This window comes from Apodemus sylvaticus, chromosome 13, assembly GCF_947179515.1.
Source record: "Apodemus sylvaticus chromosome 13, mApoSyl1.1, whole genome shotgun sequence".
NCBI lineage: Eukaryota > Metazoa > Chordata > Mammalia > Rodentia > Muridae > Apodemus > Apodemus sylvaticus.
The window spans coordinates 80,685,376-80,700,319 of NC_067484.1; the positions used below are offsets into that span (position 1 = coordinate 80,685,376).

General features: G+C 40.3%; 1 protein-coding gene across 2 annotated transcripts in view; it reads right to left on the minus strand.

Annotated features, from left to right (window-relative positions):
* Kiaa1328 (KIAA1328 ortholog) overlaps positions 1-14,944 on the minus strand; it is a 257,014-nt gene that overhangs the window by 226,380 nt on the left and 15,690 nt on the right. For both annotated transcript variants that reach the window (XM_052156056.1, XM_052156055.1), the window contains exon 4: positions 10,088-10,182. In XM_052156056.1, the coding sequence (XP_052012016.1) occupies positions 10,088-10,182 (95 nt within the window). The remainder of the gene's footprint in view (positions 1-10,087; positions 10,183-14,944) is intronic.

Genomic DNA, 14,944 nt, shown 5'->3' on the forward strand with positions numbered 1-14,944 from the left:
ATGTCTTTTACTTACACTGTCTGTCCTCAGTACCTGAATCTCACTCTTCCTGCTCTTTACACATATATACAAGATTCAGCTACAATTGTTCCCATGTACACGTCATAGGTTAAAATCCACATATGAAGGCAAATACATGGACTTTCTCTAAGCTCTTGTACAGATACGAAACGGTTCACATACGGAGCTTCTATATGGCTTTGTTCAAGTTACAAGTACATTTTCCTACACAGCATTGCCAAGATCAAGACCCTATTTCAGAAAAGGGGAGATGCAGGGCTTGGTAATACCTCTTGTAAAGACACTTTAAACATCAAAAGGAATATTGCGAAAATAAGTTAACAGTATGTTTTTATATTATATATCAGTCTGTAACTGGGGGAAAAAAAAGGCAAGTCCTACTGTGCAGGGCCTGAGAGCTGCTCCCTTCTACACCCTCTGAACGCTGCTGCCATGGCCAGTGGTGGGCGCCACACAATCTCAGTGACGTTGCCTTAAACAATGCCAAAAGATCTGCATTCGAGCCAAAGCTTAGGTAGGTGTACTTAAATCTGTCATAGAAATATATCATTTTCCTAATGCTCTGGTACTTTTCTCCATTTGGTTTGACCTTATACAAGGTAAACATAATCCTTTATGGCAAATTTTTCTACTGAAAGATACAAATTCAGATAGCTTTTAAAACCTCAGCCTAATGCTGTCTATTAGTACTCCATCGTTCTTCTCTAGTTAATCAAAATTGAGCCTATTGATTTAAAAAGTGATATACTAGACAAGGCAAGCCAAACACAAAAGCCGCAGATTTTGCCTTACTTTATATGATGTAATTTGTAAAGCAAAGTTTTCTCATGAATAAGCAACTACATTCAAACATTCTTTTTATAAAGAACACATTTTTTTCTCTTCAGAATAAAATTTGAGCTTTCATTTCCTCTCAATTTTACTTTATATTTTCTTCTTGAATAATGGACAGAATTAGGGACAGTCAGAATCTGAATCGTACACAGATGACATCTGTACGGAGGGCTTGCTCAGAGCAGGGGCCAGCGCCCAGGGAGGTAGGTATAAAAGAGTTCTCACACAGGCAGAGACGTAGGAGGAGGTGTAGACTCAGGCAGGACAAAACAGTATCATGGGTGGAGAGAGCTCACCACATATGCTGTAGTAGGGCCTAAGTGAGCTAACATGGACTCAGATTGGTAGAAGTACTACCAAGATGAAACATGGGAGACCTACGCAGGATTTTAAGGGAGATGCAGATAAAGCACAGCCAATAAGGAATTGGCAGTGTTGATACCAAATTAACCTGAAGCAGCATATCAGACCATAAAGACTAAGAAGGACAGATATTCCGTGGGCAGCCCTATGTGCAGTATCAGAACGCAGGCAAAAGGAAGAGTTATCAAAAACGCATAGACTATTGTGCAATGACAGAGCGTGTGGTGAGGAAGATGCACTCCCTAGGGATGGCCTCGCATAAAAGCAAGGCCTATATGCAAACAGTAAGAAAAGATCAATTCAAAGGAAACCAGAGGGGAGGGAGGAAAACAAAGGCAGAGAGTAGCCCGGACTGATGTGCAGCAGAAACAGGGAAAAGGAGGTGCCCATGGACAGGGACTGGTGGGCTGGAATGGGAAACAGGAGCTCTGGCATTCTGAGGGAAATTTCTCTTCAGTGCGAGAAGTACTACCAAGATGAAACATTAGCTACATGCAAGATGATTAAACAAGGACACCAAGAAAGCAAAACCAAGGAAAAGAGCTCCTCGCTGCAAGCTAAGAGTTACCATTGCAGGACATTCATCAAGAACAACCACATTCTAGACTATGAAACCTCAAAGTGGTGCTTTTAATAGTTATTTGACCATTATAGAACAAAAGTAGAAACTTAAAAAAAAAGACAGAAAAATCTTTAAGCTGCTGGAATTTCTCCAACATGAAGCATCAGGGAAGAGGGAGGGATGCGGTGGGCGTGCAGGCTCGCTCGCCCAGGAGGCTGGCAGCACTCACTGCTCACACTGAGAGGCACGCACGCACGCACGCACGCACACACAGGCTCTAAGCTCTCCCCATTAGAGCAAAGGGAAAGACGAGCAAAGCAAGCCCAAAGCAGAGAGAAGGAAGGAGACAGCACAGAAGAGAGGACTAAAAATCAATGAAATGGAGAGCAGAAACACAGGGGGATGGAAAGAGAGTCAACAAAAAGCTGGTTCTTGGGGGAAAACAGTCAATAAAATTGATATGCCTAGCAAAGATAAAAGATTCAAATCACTACTGTCAGAAATGAAGAATTATAGATACTGTGTCACTAATAAGATAGTGAAAGAATACTATTAGTTTTTTGATAGCTGTTTTGGAAGAACTGAAGTGAGTCTCAAAAACTACAAACTCCTTGTGACGAAGATGCAGCTTAGTGGTTAAGAGTGTGGGATATTCATCTAGAGAACCAGCGATCTGATTCTCAGCTCTCACCTGGAACTCCACTTCCAGGGGAACTGATGCCTTCCTTCTGACCTCCATAGACACCAGGCACACAAAAGCATACACATGCCTGCAGGCAACACACACACACACACACACACACACACACATATAAAATACAAATAAGACATAATTTAAAAATACCGTACAGGCTTGTAAGTTCAAACAAGATAAAACAGACAATGTGAATAATCTTAAAAGCATTAAAGATATTAAAATTTGAATTTTACCACTTCATTGGAGAATACTAACAAATACTGAAGAACTAACATCACTTCGAAATAGGCTTGATGCCATATGCCCATAACCCCAGCACTTAGGTGGCTAAGGCAGGAAAACTGCAAGTTCAAAGCCAAACACGGCTAAATACATGCATAGAGGGAGAGAGGATGAGAGGAGGGAGTGACTCTGAATCTGAAATGAAAGCTAACCTAATGCCAATTTCATACGCACTTTCTAAAAAATTATAAGAAAGGAGGAAAATTGCTCCTACACGAATCAAAATAACTGTACAAAAGCACAAAACTTGAGAACAATACCTCTCATGAACTTTGCTATAAAAATTCAAAAAAGCAAATCAAACTGTTCCATACATAAAATCAGTTGTTACAACCTAAGCTTACTGCATAGCTTTAACCTTGAGTTATATATTCTTCCATGCCCCAGCAGAGAATAATGTCTATGTGTGTAGTGCTAATCATTAGAGACAACAGTCAAGACATTATAAACAACCTTCAACAGAGCAAATATCCCATAAATATTGGAATATGTCATATAAGTTGATAACAGCTTTTTGCAATTTTGAGTTCTATGAAGTAACTAAGTAACCCTTTTCCTTGAAAATTCTCTAAAGAGCTCAACAAAGAACAGCATGTTTCTTCCCCATGCCATGTTTCCTGTACAGATCAACAAACACAGAGCAGAGCCTTTTCTTCAGGTCAGACAGAAGACACGGGACAAGGGGACAATTAAACTGAGGTCAAATTAATCCAAGGAACTCTGGATTCCTTAATTTTGATTTTGATTCCTTAATGTGTTTATCAATGTAACAAATAACATGAAATTTATCCATAGTTTGATGAAATACTTGTGTGTCTGTAGAGTTTTTTCTTTTTGCTTTTATTTTACTGTCATCGACAAGCTTGTGCCAAAGTCATTATGGAAAAGATGAGTCCCGGTCTTTTTTCAAAATAAGAACAAAGTGACAAGAGTCCCTGTCCTAAGGTTCAAGGCTTCCAATGCTATGCTTGCACAACAATGCCATCGGAGGTACAGGCAGGCTGATCGGCGCTAAGCAGGGCCCAGAGAGAGGCTCGCACATATATGCCCTAGTAGTTTCAAACAGAAAGAAACACACAAAATATTTCTATAAATGGTGCGGGCACAAGTGGACATCATCATTATCAACAACAACAACAGCAACAACAAGCACCAAACAACTCAACTCAGACATTCAAAATACAAAAACCAACTCAACTGGATCATTGACTAAAAACAATAAAAAAAAGACACACTATCTAGTTAAGGTTAAAAGCTTTTAAACTATGGAAGACCCTGAGGATAATGAGGCAAGCCACGGAGGAGGAGGAAATAGTATACACTACATAGCCAACGAAAGATCTATATATAGAACACATGAACAACTCTCAAAACTCAATAAAAATGCCCAAACATCAGCATGCAATAAGGACACATGCTCTACTATGTTCACAGCAGCCCTATTTATAATAGCCAGAAGCTGGAAAGAACCCAGGTGTCCCTCAACAGAGGAATGGATACAAAAAATGTGGTATATTTACACAACGAAGTACTATTCAGCAATTAGAAACAATGAATTCATGAAATTCTTAGACAAATGGATGGAGCTGGAGAACATCATACTAAGTGAGGTAACCCAGTCTCAGAAGATCAATCATGGTATGCACTCACTGATAAGTGGATATTAACCTGGAAACTTGGAATACCCAAGATATAATCCACACATTAAATGAGGTCCAAAAAGAACGGAGGAATGGCCCCTGGTTCTGGAAAGACTCAGTGCAACAGTATAGGGGAATACCAGAACAGGGAAGTGGGAAGGAGTAGACAGAGGAACAGGGGGAGGGAAGAGGGCTTATGGAACTTGCGGGGACTGGGGACCCAGAAAAGGGGAAATAATTTGAAATGTAAATAAAGAACACATCAAAAAAAAAAAGAATGTGAAAAAAAATGCCCAAACATTCTGGTATGATACAGCCAAAAGAACACACCCAGTCTATGAAGATACAGACAGAAATAAGAACATGAAATCATGTCCATTATTATTGCCCATTATGAAAAGACAAACTACCCAAGACATCACTAAATGTCCATGAAAATCTTAAAATTGAAATTACAAACTTTGGAAGTTAGAATTCCAAACACTAGGTTTTTGTTTTTGCATTGTTGGTAGAATGTAAAATGCTACATCATTTTTGAAATATGGTTTCTTAGAAAATAAAACACACTTAATCCCAAAGAAAGCAACCTGTTATATGCACATGAAAATCTATACTTGAATGTTTGTAGCAATTTCATTTGTAACTGTCAAAAATTAGAACAAATTCCAATGTTTTCCAATAGATGAACAGTTAATCAATCTAGCACCTTTACATTGAGGGGAAAACAATAAAGATGGAAAAAATACTGGAACACATACAACTTGGAAGGCTTCAAAGAATTATACTTACCAAAAAGAATCAATCTGAAAAGTCACAAAATATCTGATCCCATTTATAGTTTTTTTGACATGCTGCAATTTCAGGGAGAGAGAAGAGATCAACAGCAGTTTTGGATTAGGGAAGTGGGTAGGACAGAAACTATCTGTGCTGAGGCTGGGGTTAATGGGTCAGAGGTTAAAAGGTGCTTGCTGCTCTTCCAGAACACCTGAGCTTGATTCCCAAAACCCATGTCAGGTGGATCACAACCGCCTGTGACTGCAAGTTGAGAGAAGCCAACATTCTTTTCCGACTTCTAAGAATACATACATACATGTGCATAAATGCAATTTTTTAATGTGCAAATAAACTTGCCTACCATGTACAAGGCCCTAGTCAATTTCCAGGACCTTAAAAAAACAAAAGAAATGCAAAATCCTTGTAACAGAACTATTACTGTGGTGATTTTAATAAATCTCTAATAGATACATGCAAAACTGGTGATCTCTATACATAAAAGACAAGTTCTGTGAATATCAGTTTTCTAGTTGTAATAGTACAGCTGTAGTTAATCAAAATATTATCATCAGTGGACACTGGGTAAAGGGTGGATAAGTTCTTTTTACATTTATAACAGATATAATAAAATCTACAGTTAAATAATAAAAAGTTAATAATACAGTATAATTTTTGCAGAAACTGAGTAAGTAGAAAGAAATTATTACTGAGTCTTAGGACAAAACAGATGATTTTACAACAGTTAAAGTTCTGATACTCTTAATAAGTAGGTATTTGATTCTTTTGACCTGGTTATTTTTTATTAAGTGTCTACATTTGGTTCTTTGTTTAATTATGCTCATAACCAAGGCTATACAGAGACACAAAATCAGCAGTTTGCTTTCTTTTTCCTTAATTATTATGTTGTCACACCTAGGTTTTCTTTGATTTTTCTCCACTGTTGTTATTAATGTGTACATTGTATCTTGTTCTTGTTGTGAACATTGGATGAATAGGTTTTTTTTTAATGTCTATGCTTAGAATGAACTTCCTACTTTGATATATATATATATATATATATATATATATATGTATTTCAGATTATAAGCGTATATATGCCTGAATTGCCTTTTGAAATCAGATCAAGTTGGCCTCAATAAACTACATCTTATCTTCAAAAAAAAAAAGCTTAAAAAGTTATTCTTTTTTAAGAAATTAAAAAAGGTCATCTTTCTACTTCATTTTATTTCTGTGAAAAATATTAGAGTAAAATTCAAGTTTATCAAGTCTGATACTAATAAAAAATAACTATTGACATAAACAGGCCTGAAGGAGAGATCATTCTTCACTAAGAATCCCAATGTACTAGTGACTATAAACCCACTCTGGGATTTATAAAGTAACCCTTACAGTACCGTGTCATAGCGGATGGAGGCACAGTCCTCACACACATCTTACATAGTGGATGGAGGCACAGTCCTCACATACATCTTACATAGTGGATGGAGGCACAGTCCTCACACACATCTTACATAGTGGATGGAGGCACAGTCCTCACACACATCTTACATAGTGGATGGAGGCACAGTCCTCACATACATCTTACATAGTGGATGGACGCACAGTCCTCACATACATCTTACATAGTGGATGGAGGCACAGTCCTCACATACATCTTACATAGCAGATGGAGGCACAGTCCTCACACACATCTTACATAGCAGATGGAGGCACAGTCCTCACATACATCTTACATAGTGGATGGAGACACAGTCCTCACATACATCTTACATAGCGGATGGAGACACAGTCCTCACATACATCTTACATAGTGGATGGAGGCACAGTCCTCACACGCATCTTACATGGTGGATGGAGGCACAGTCCTCACATACATCTTACATAGTGGATGGAGGCACAGTCCTCACACGCATCTTACATGGTGGATGGAGGCACAGTCCTCACATACATCTTACATAGCGGATGGAGACACAGTCCTCACATACATCTTACATAGTGGATGGAGGCACAGTCCTCACACACATCTTACATAGTGGATGGAGGCACAGTCCTCACATACATCTTACATAGTGGATGGAGGCACAGTCCTCACATACATCTTACATAGTGGGTGGAGACACAGTCCTCACATACATCTTACATAGTGGGTGGAGGCACAGTCCTCACATACATCTTACATAGTGGATGGACGCACAGTCCTCACATACATCTTACATAGTGGATGGAGGCACAGTCCTCACATACATCTTACATGGTGGATGGAGGCACAGTCCTCACCCACATCTTACATAGTGGATGGAGGCACAGTCCTCACACACATCTTACATAGTGGGTGGAGACACAGTCCTCACATACATCTTACATAGTGGATGGAGGCACAGTCCTCACACACATCTTACATAGTGGATGGAGACACAGTCCTCACATACATCTTACATGGTGGATGGAGGCACAGTCCTCACATACATCTTACATAGTGGATGGAGGCACAGTCCTCACATACATCTTACATAGTGGATGGACGCACAGTCCTCACACACATCTTACATAGTGGATGGAGGCACAGTCCTCACACACATCTTACATAGCGGATGGAGGCACAGTCCTCACACACATCTTACATAGTGGATGGAGACACAGTCCTCACATACATCTTACATAGTAGATGGAGGAACAGTCCTCACACACATCTTACATAGTGGATGGAGGCACAGTCCTCACACGCATCTTACATAGTGGATGGAGACACAGTCCTCACACACATCTTACATAGTGGATGGAGGAACAGTCCTCACATACATCTTACATAGTGGATGGAGGCACAGTCCTCACATACATCTTACATAGTGGATGGAGGCACAGTCCTCACATACATCTTACATAGTGGATGGAGGCACAGTCCTCACATACATCTTACATACTGGATGGAGGCACAGTCCTCACATACATCTTACATGGTGGATGGAGGCACAGTCCTCACCCACATCTTACATAGTGGATGGAGGCACAGTCCTCACACACATCTTACATAGTGGGTGGAGACACAGTCCTCACATACATCTTACATAGTGGATGGAGGCACAGTCCTCACACACATCTTACATAGTGGATGGAGACACAGTCCTCACATACATCTTACATGGTGGATGGAGGCACAGTCCTCACATACATCTTACATAGTGGATGGAGGCACAGTCCTCACATACATCTTACATAGTGGATGGACGCACAGTCCTCACACACATCTTACATAGTGGATGGAGGCACAGTCCTCACACACATCTTACATAGCGGATGGAGGCACAGTCCTCACACACATCTTACATAGTGGATGGAGACACAGTCCTCACATACATCTTACATAGTAGATGGAGGAACAGTCCTCACACACATCTTACATAGTGGATGGAGGCACAGTCCTCACACGCATCTTACATAGTGGATGGAGACACAGTCCTCACACACATCTTACATAGTGGATGGAGGAACAGTCCTCACATACATCTTACATAGTGGATGGAGGCACAGTCCTCACATACATCTTACATAGTGGATGGAGGCACAGTCCTCACATACATCTTACATAGTGGATGGAGGCACAGTCCTCACACACATCTTACATACTGGATGGAGGCACAGTCCTCACATACATCTTACATGGTGGATGGAGGCACAGTCCTCACCCACATCTTACATAGTGGATGGAGGCACAGTCCTTACATACATCTTACATAGTGGATGGAGGCACAGTCCTCACACACATCTTACATAGTGGATGGAGGCACAGTCCTCACACACATCTTACATAGTGGATGGAGGCACAGTCCTCACACACATCTTACATAGTGGATGGAGGCACAGTCCTCACATACATCTTACATAGTGGATGGAGGCACAGTCCTCACACACATCTTACATAGTGGATGGAGGCACAGTCCTCACATACATCTTACATGGTGGGTGGAGGCACAGTCCTCACACACATCTTACATAGTGGATGGAGGCACAGTCCTCACCCACATCTTACATGGTGGATGGAGGCACAGTCCTCACCCACATCTTACATAGTGGATGGAGGCACAGTCCTCACACACATCTTACATAGTGGATGGAGGCACAGTCCTCACACACATCTTACATAGTGGATGGAGGCACAGTCCTCACATGCATCTTACATAGTGGATGGAGGCACAGTCCTCACACACATCTTACATAGTGGCACAAAAATACATTTGAATAGTTCCAATGATTCTCCCTTGCAATACTGCTATAGTTGTAATACAAACTGTCCAAAGTCCCATATGTTAAATGCTAGTCCTCTAGGGCAGTAATTTTGAGGTAAAGCCTTGGGAGAAGGTGATAGTTCACTGCAATTGGGCCCTTGAATATGAGTATTTGGGCAATACAAAACCTTCTTTTAAAAGTCTGTTTCCATTTGATAAGTCACATAAGGACATTAGTGTTCTATTACTATGAAGAAACGCCATAACCAAGGGAACTCTTATTTTAAAAATAGCTTTTAATTGGGGCTTGTTTATAGTTTCAGAGGTTTAACACGGCAGAAATCATGGAAGCACACAGGCAGACACAGTATTGGAGAAGGAGCCACGAGTTCTACACTGAGATCTGCAGACAGCAGGAAAAGCCAGTCACTAGGCCTGGCTTGAGCTTTAATCCTAAAGCCCACCCCTCAGTGACACTCTTCCTCTAACAAGGACACACCTACTCTGACAGGGCCATATCTCCTCATCTGTTAAAACAGTGTCACTCCTGATGATGAAGCATTCAAATCTATGAGCCTATGGGTACCATTCTTCCTCAGACCACCACAGACATCACATATATGAGCAACATTCTGCTCCAAAAATGAGTTGTCTCACCTATAGCTACATGCCATTTAAGGTTTTGTCTCACCTGGCCAGTTCTTTAATTAAGTTGGCAATGCGTCTTTTGTCTTCAAGGCATAAATCTTTCAGTGATGCACTTTTCATTCCTCTCTTGCAGAAATTCTAGAATAAAACATCTTCTGGTTACTGTTACTAAAAACAATATTTATCTACTTTTTAGAAATTTATCAAATTAAACATGGAAAGAGAAATTTCTAAGAAATTACTAATCTGGTTGATTAATATCCATGTTTTTCATTTAAGCCTGCTGTGAAGTCTAGGCTTGCTAGGGAACTGATAACAAACTAGACAACATTATGGAATTTACAGAAAATGCACACAGACAGACTTAGAAGAGAAGCCTGCTAGCTACCAGAGAACACTTACCTTTCCCCTGGCAAACGCTAGGGGAAATGTGTTGCTGGAAGACCCTGTAGCCCAGGACTGGTTAAGATCTATAAAGGCTATCTAGGAGACACTGTTGTCAAGTTTTTAAAAATCAAAATTCTATAGGGTCAGATCTAAGAAAAACTGGAATTTTCCTGCCGTGTTTTCACGTCAGGAACACAGTAGGTACTTTTTACCTGTTACCCATCTCATTTTCAGGCAGTGCAATTAGTCAGACACTGTTCCTGTTCTTCATTAACAATTCAGTTTGGCAACAGTTATAGTGGCTAAATAACAATAATGAATAAGAGTGGAGTGCAAACATGGACTCCAGGCTCCATCCATAAACACTGTGCTGTGCTTTTTTTTTTGTGGTGCAGTGGGTTCTCTCCAGTACTGTAACAATTCTAAATGGGTCTTTAAAGCCATGAAACTCAAGGAGTCACAAGAGAACTGTAGTTAACACAGAAAAGGCACATTTGGTCTTAATTTTAGCATTCATACACAGGCCAAAGTAACTTAACATATAACTTTCCTCCTAGCCAAAACAAGGAAAGATCCTTAAAGTGAATAGTGTAAATAGATAAGGTAAAAAAGGGAAAGAGAAAAAAAGAACGTGAATTTGGATTTTGTGTGATCAATTTAAGACACCTTTACAGACATCCTTGTGGAAACATTTGGAAAATTAGCAAGGGAACTCTGTCACTCCATTAGAGAAACACAAAGTTTCAGAACTCTGTAGTCCACAGTAATGCATGGGTGGCTTAGGTTTTTGTTTTTGTTTTTTTTTTTTTATTCGATATAATTTATTTACATTTCAAATGATTTCCCCTTTTCTAGCCCCCCCACTCCCCAAAAGTCCCATAAGCCTCCTTCTCTTCCCCTGTCCTCCCTCCCACCCCTTCCCACTTCCCCGTTCTGGTTTTGCCGAATACTGTTTCACTGAGTCTTTCCAGAACCAGGGGCCACTCCTCCTTTCTTCTTGTATCTCATTTGATGTGTGGATTATGTTTTGGGTATTCCAGTTTTCTAGGTTAATAACCACTTATTAGTGAGTGCATACCATGATTCACCTTTTGAGTCTGGGTTACCTTGGCTTAGGTTTTTTACTTCCTTTATATATCTTCCATGCTTAAAATTTTTCTATAATAATATGTTAAAATCAAGATAAAATACTAGTTATTTAAAACTCACTTAAAATAAAAGACACTGATACTCTTTTAAATTTTAATTAATGTCATTCATTTAAATCTAAGCTAAATTTAAATTGCCGTCTAAAGCAGACAAGAAGAGACTCAGAAGCATACAATATTAGAGGCCAGTCTGTAAGGATGAGCATTAAGCCAACGTTGAAGACTGAGAACAACCATCGGGGCGCAGACAGCACTGCATTCGGCAATAGAAGCTGGTGACAGAGAGCGAAGGCAGGAGCAGGGAGGAAGCCACAAACACACCCTGGCACACAGGCCAATTCTAGCAGCCATTAAATTATTGTTGTTTGTTTTCAGGGAAGCCTCAGATCACCCTGAGCTTCTGATCCTTCCAGCTCTGCCTGCACAGGCCTGGGATTATAGACATAGATGTCTAGCACACTCACTTTATGGGGTGCTGGGGATTGAACACCCAGTTTCCTTCATGCTGGTAGACAAGCACTCTGACCAACTAAGCCACCTCCCCAGCTAGCCACTGTGCTTAACAGCAGCACCTGAAAACATGCCTGCACATCACCGAGACAACAGCACAACTCAGCATATTTCTGCACTAGCACTGCCTATTTTGTGGTTCACGACTGCCTTTCATCTTAAGCTCATCCTTCCATGTTCAGTACTGTGATACTGAGCTGGGACTTTAGGGACACCGTTTCTCCTTTGGCATCTGGCTCTCTGGTAAACTCTACTATAAAAAGAGCTAGAATTGAGAGCAAGGTTGTTAGAAAGGAAAAGAACATAACCTTCTTGTCTGCTTCCTGGTGTCTCCAGAGGCCCTTCAGCCTGTTATTCTCACAAGGATAACTGACTGGAGTTTATAATTGTTTCTAGAACTCAGCCTCTGAAGGGCAGACAGCAAAGCCAGCCAGGGAGCACGCTGCCACAGAAGTCCAAGTTCCAAATTTAAGCACATGCCCCAATCTTCCAAGTCTTACTACTTCAATCCTGTTCTTGTCCATCCAGTCCTGGAAAACGGTGCCCGTGTTTCACAGTTAATACCTCACAATATCTTACTGTTTCCCTTTTGCTTTTCTAGTACCTATTTAACAACTTTTTAAAAGAGAGGGTTTCCTTATATGTAGCCCTCCCTGGCTGCCATGGGACTTGCTCTGTAGACAAGACTGGCCTCAAACTCAAGAGATTCACCTACCTCTGCCTCCTGAGTGCTGGGATTAAAGGGAGTGTGCTACCATAAGATATGTGTGATGGAAAAAGAAAAAGAAAAAAATTTTAAAAAAAGATATGTGTGATGGTTTCACCTTGCATGTATGTTTAAGCAGCACATGTATGCAGTACCCACAGAGGCCAGAAGAGGGCATCAGATGCTCCAGAACTGGAATTATAGGTCATTGTGAGTCACCAGCAGCAAGTGCTCTGAAATGCTGACCCATCCGTCTCTTTAGTTAAAATGACTGAGTGCGAACATGTTAAAAGAAACTTAAAAATTACTATATACAGCACTAAGAATCGTCATGAATATACTGACAAGCACACAACTTAGTCCTATGATACATACTGTTTGAGTATTTATATAAAATTCCAAACATGTAAAACTAAACATTGCTTAAAAATAAAAATACATCGGTCTGTATAGAGCAGGATTTTGAAAACTATAGCTGAAAGCCAGATTTAGCTCACTATATACTTTTATAAATGAAAATTTATTAAAAAAACAAAACAACAATAAAACCCCATCAAGTCCACCATTTAAGATTCCCTAAGTTTCTTTTCATGCCACAGGGGCGAAGCTGGGTAACCGAGATGGATGTTTTTCATCTCAAGCTAGAGAGCAAGCCAACAACTGGATTCTACTTGAAGTTTGAACTATGACCTCAAGGGTATGCTGAATAAACCCTTCCCTCCCCAAGCCGCTGTGGGTCAGAGTTTTATCCCAGCTACAGAATAAAACTAGACACTGCAAATGAGACGGCTGGAAGAAGTGTAAGGAGCAGTGTGGCTCATTTATCCCCTCGGGTGCACATGGTGCTTGTGCCAGCATCACCTAGCAGCACACACTGAAACTTGCCATTCTATTCCAAATGCCACCCAAAAAGACAATTGTTCTGGGATTCACCAAGTCAGTAAAAGATGAAAAATGTCTCCACAATTATACATTAGAAATTTTGAAACACTTTCTGTAAATAGTCTGGCAGTAAATGGGGTATTTTGGGCTTTGTGGGATGATAGTCACTACTACAACTCTGACTCTACAAACCAGTCACAGCACAGACAATCCCTCAAAAAATGAGAATACCTAGGAAGAAGGATAAAGTCAGTTACAAAACAAACTGTTGTGTAGCTGTTTCCTCCAAAATGAAGCCCTATTCCTTTAGGAGGAGGCCTAAGATACAGGATGCTACAGAAACCTCCAAGGCTCAGAAACTTGTCATTCCCTCAAATTCCAAAACCCGGGCACAGTTTGTTGCCTACAAGTTGAACAGGAGGTAACTGTTCTGAATTGTCACCCCCAGTGGGGTAAGATTTTGGTGATATAGCTTCCTTGAAGTCACCCAATATCTTGTAAGTAATCCCAGTAAATTATTGATTAATCAAATTAATGATTGACCAAGCTAGCCTGGGGTGAAACAGTTTCTTCTGTCTGGGATGAATATGAGGTTGATCAGCTCTTCCTAGAAAAAGCCACAGAATATAAGCAGAAGGAAGACTGCCCATGAGGCATAGATTACAAACACTAATGTCAACTCTGACTGAGGAAAGAAAGTTTACAACTATAACATTACAATTAAGTGATTTTTTACTTTGAAATATATTGGTTAAAACAAACAAAAAACCACACATACCAAAGGAATGTATGGACACCATTATGAAGAAAATGAGGTAAATTGTAACTTGTTTATTTTGAGCTTTTGGGCTAACATCCACTTAGCACTGAGTGCATACCATGTGTGTCCTTTTGTGAGTGGGTTACCCTGCTCAGGATGACACTTTCTAGTTCCATCGCATTTGCCTAAGAATTTCATGAATTCATTGTTTTCAATAGCTGAATAGTAGTACTCTATGGTGTATATGTACCACAATTTCTGTATTCATTCCTCTGTTGAAGGACATCTGGGTTCTTTCCAGCTTCTGGCTATTATAAATAAGGCAGCTATGAACATAGTGGAGCATGTGTCCTTATTACATGTAGGAGCATCTTCTGAGTCTATGCCCAGGAGTGGTATAGCTGGGGCCACAGGTAGTACTATGTCTAATTTTCTGAGAAATCACCAAACTGATTTCCAGAGTGGTTTTACCAGCTTGCAATCCTACCAACAATGGAGAAGTGTTTT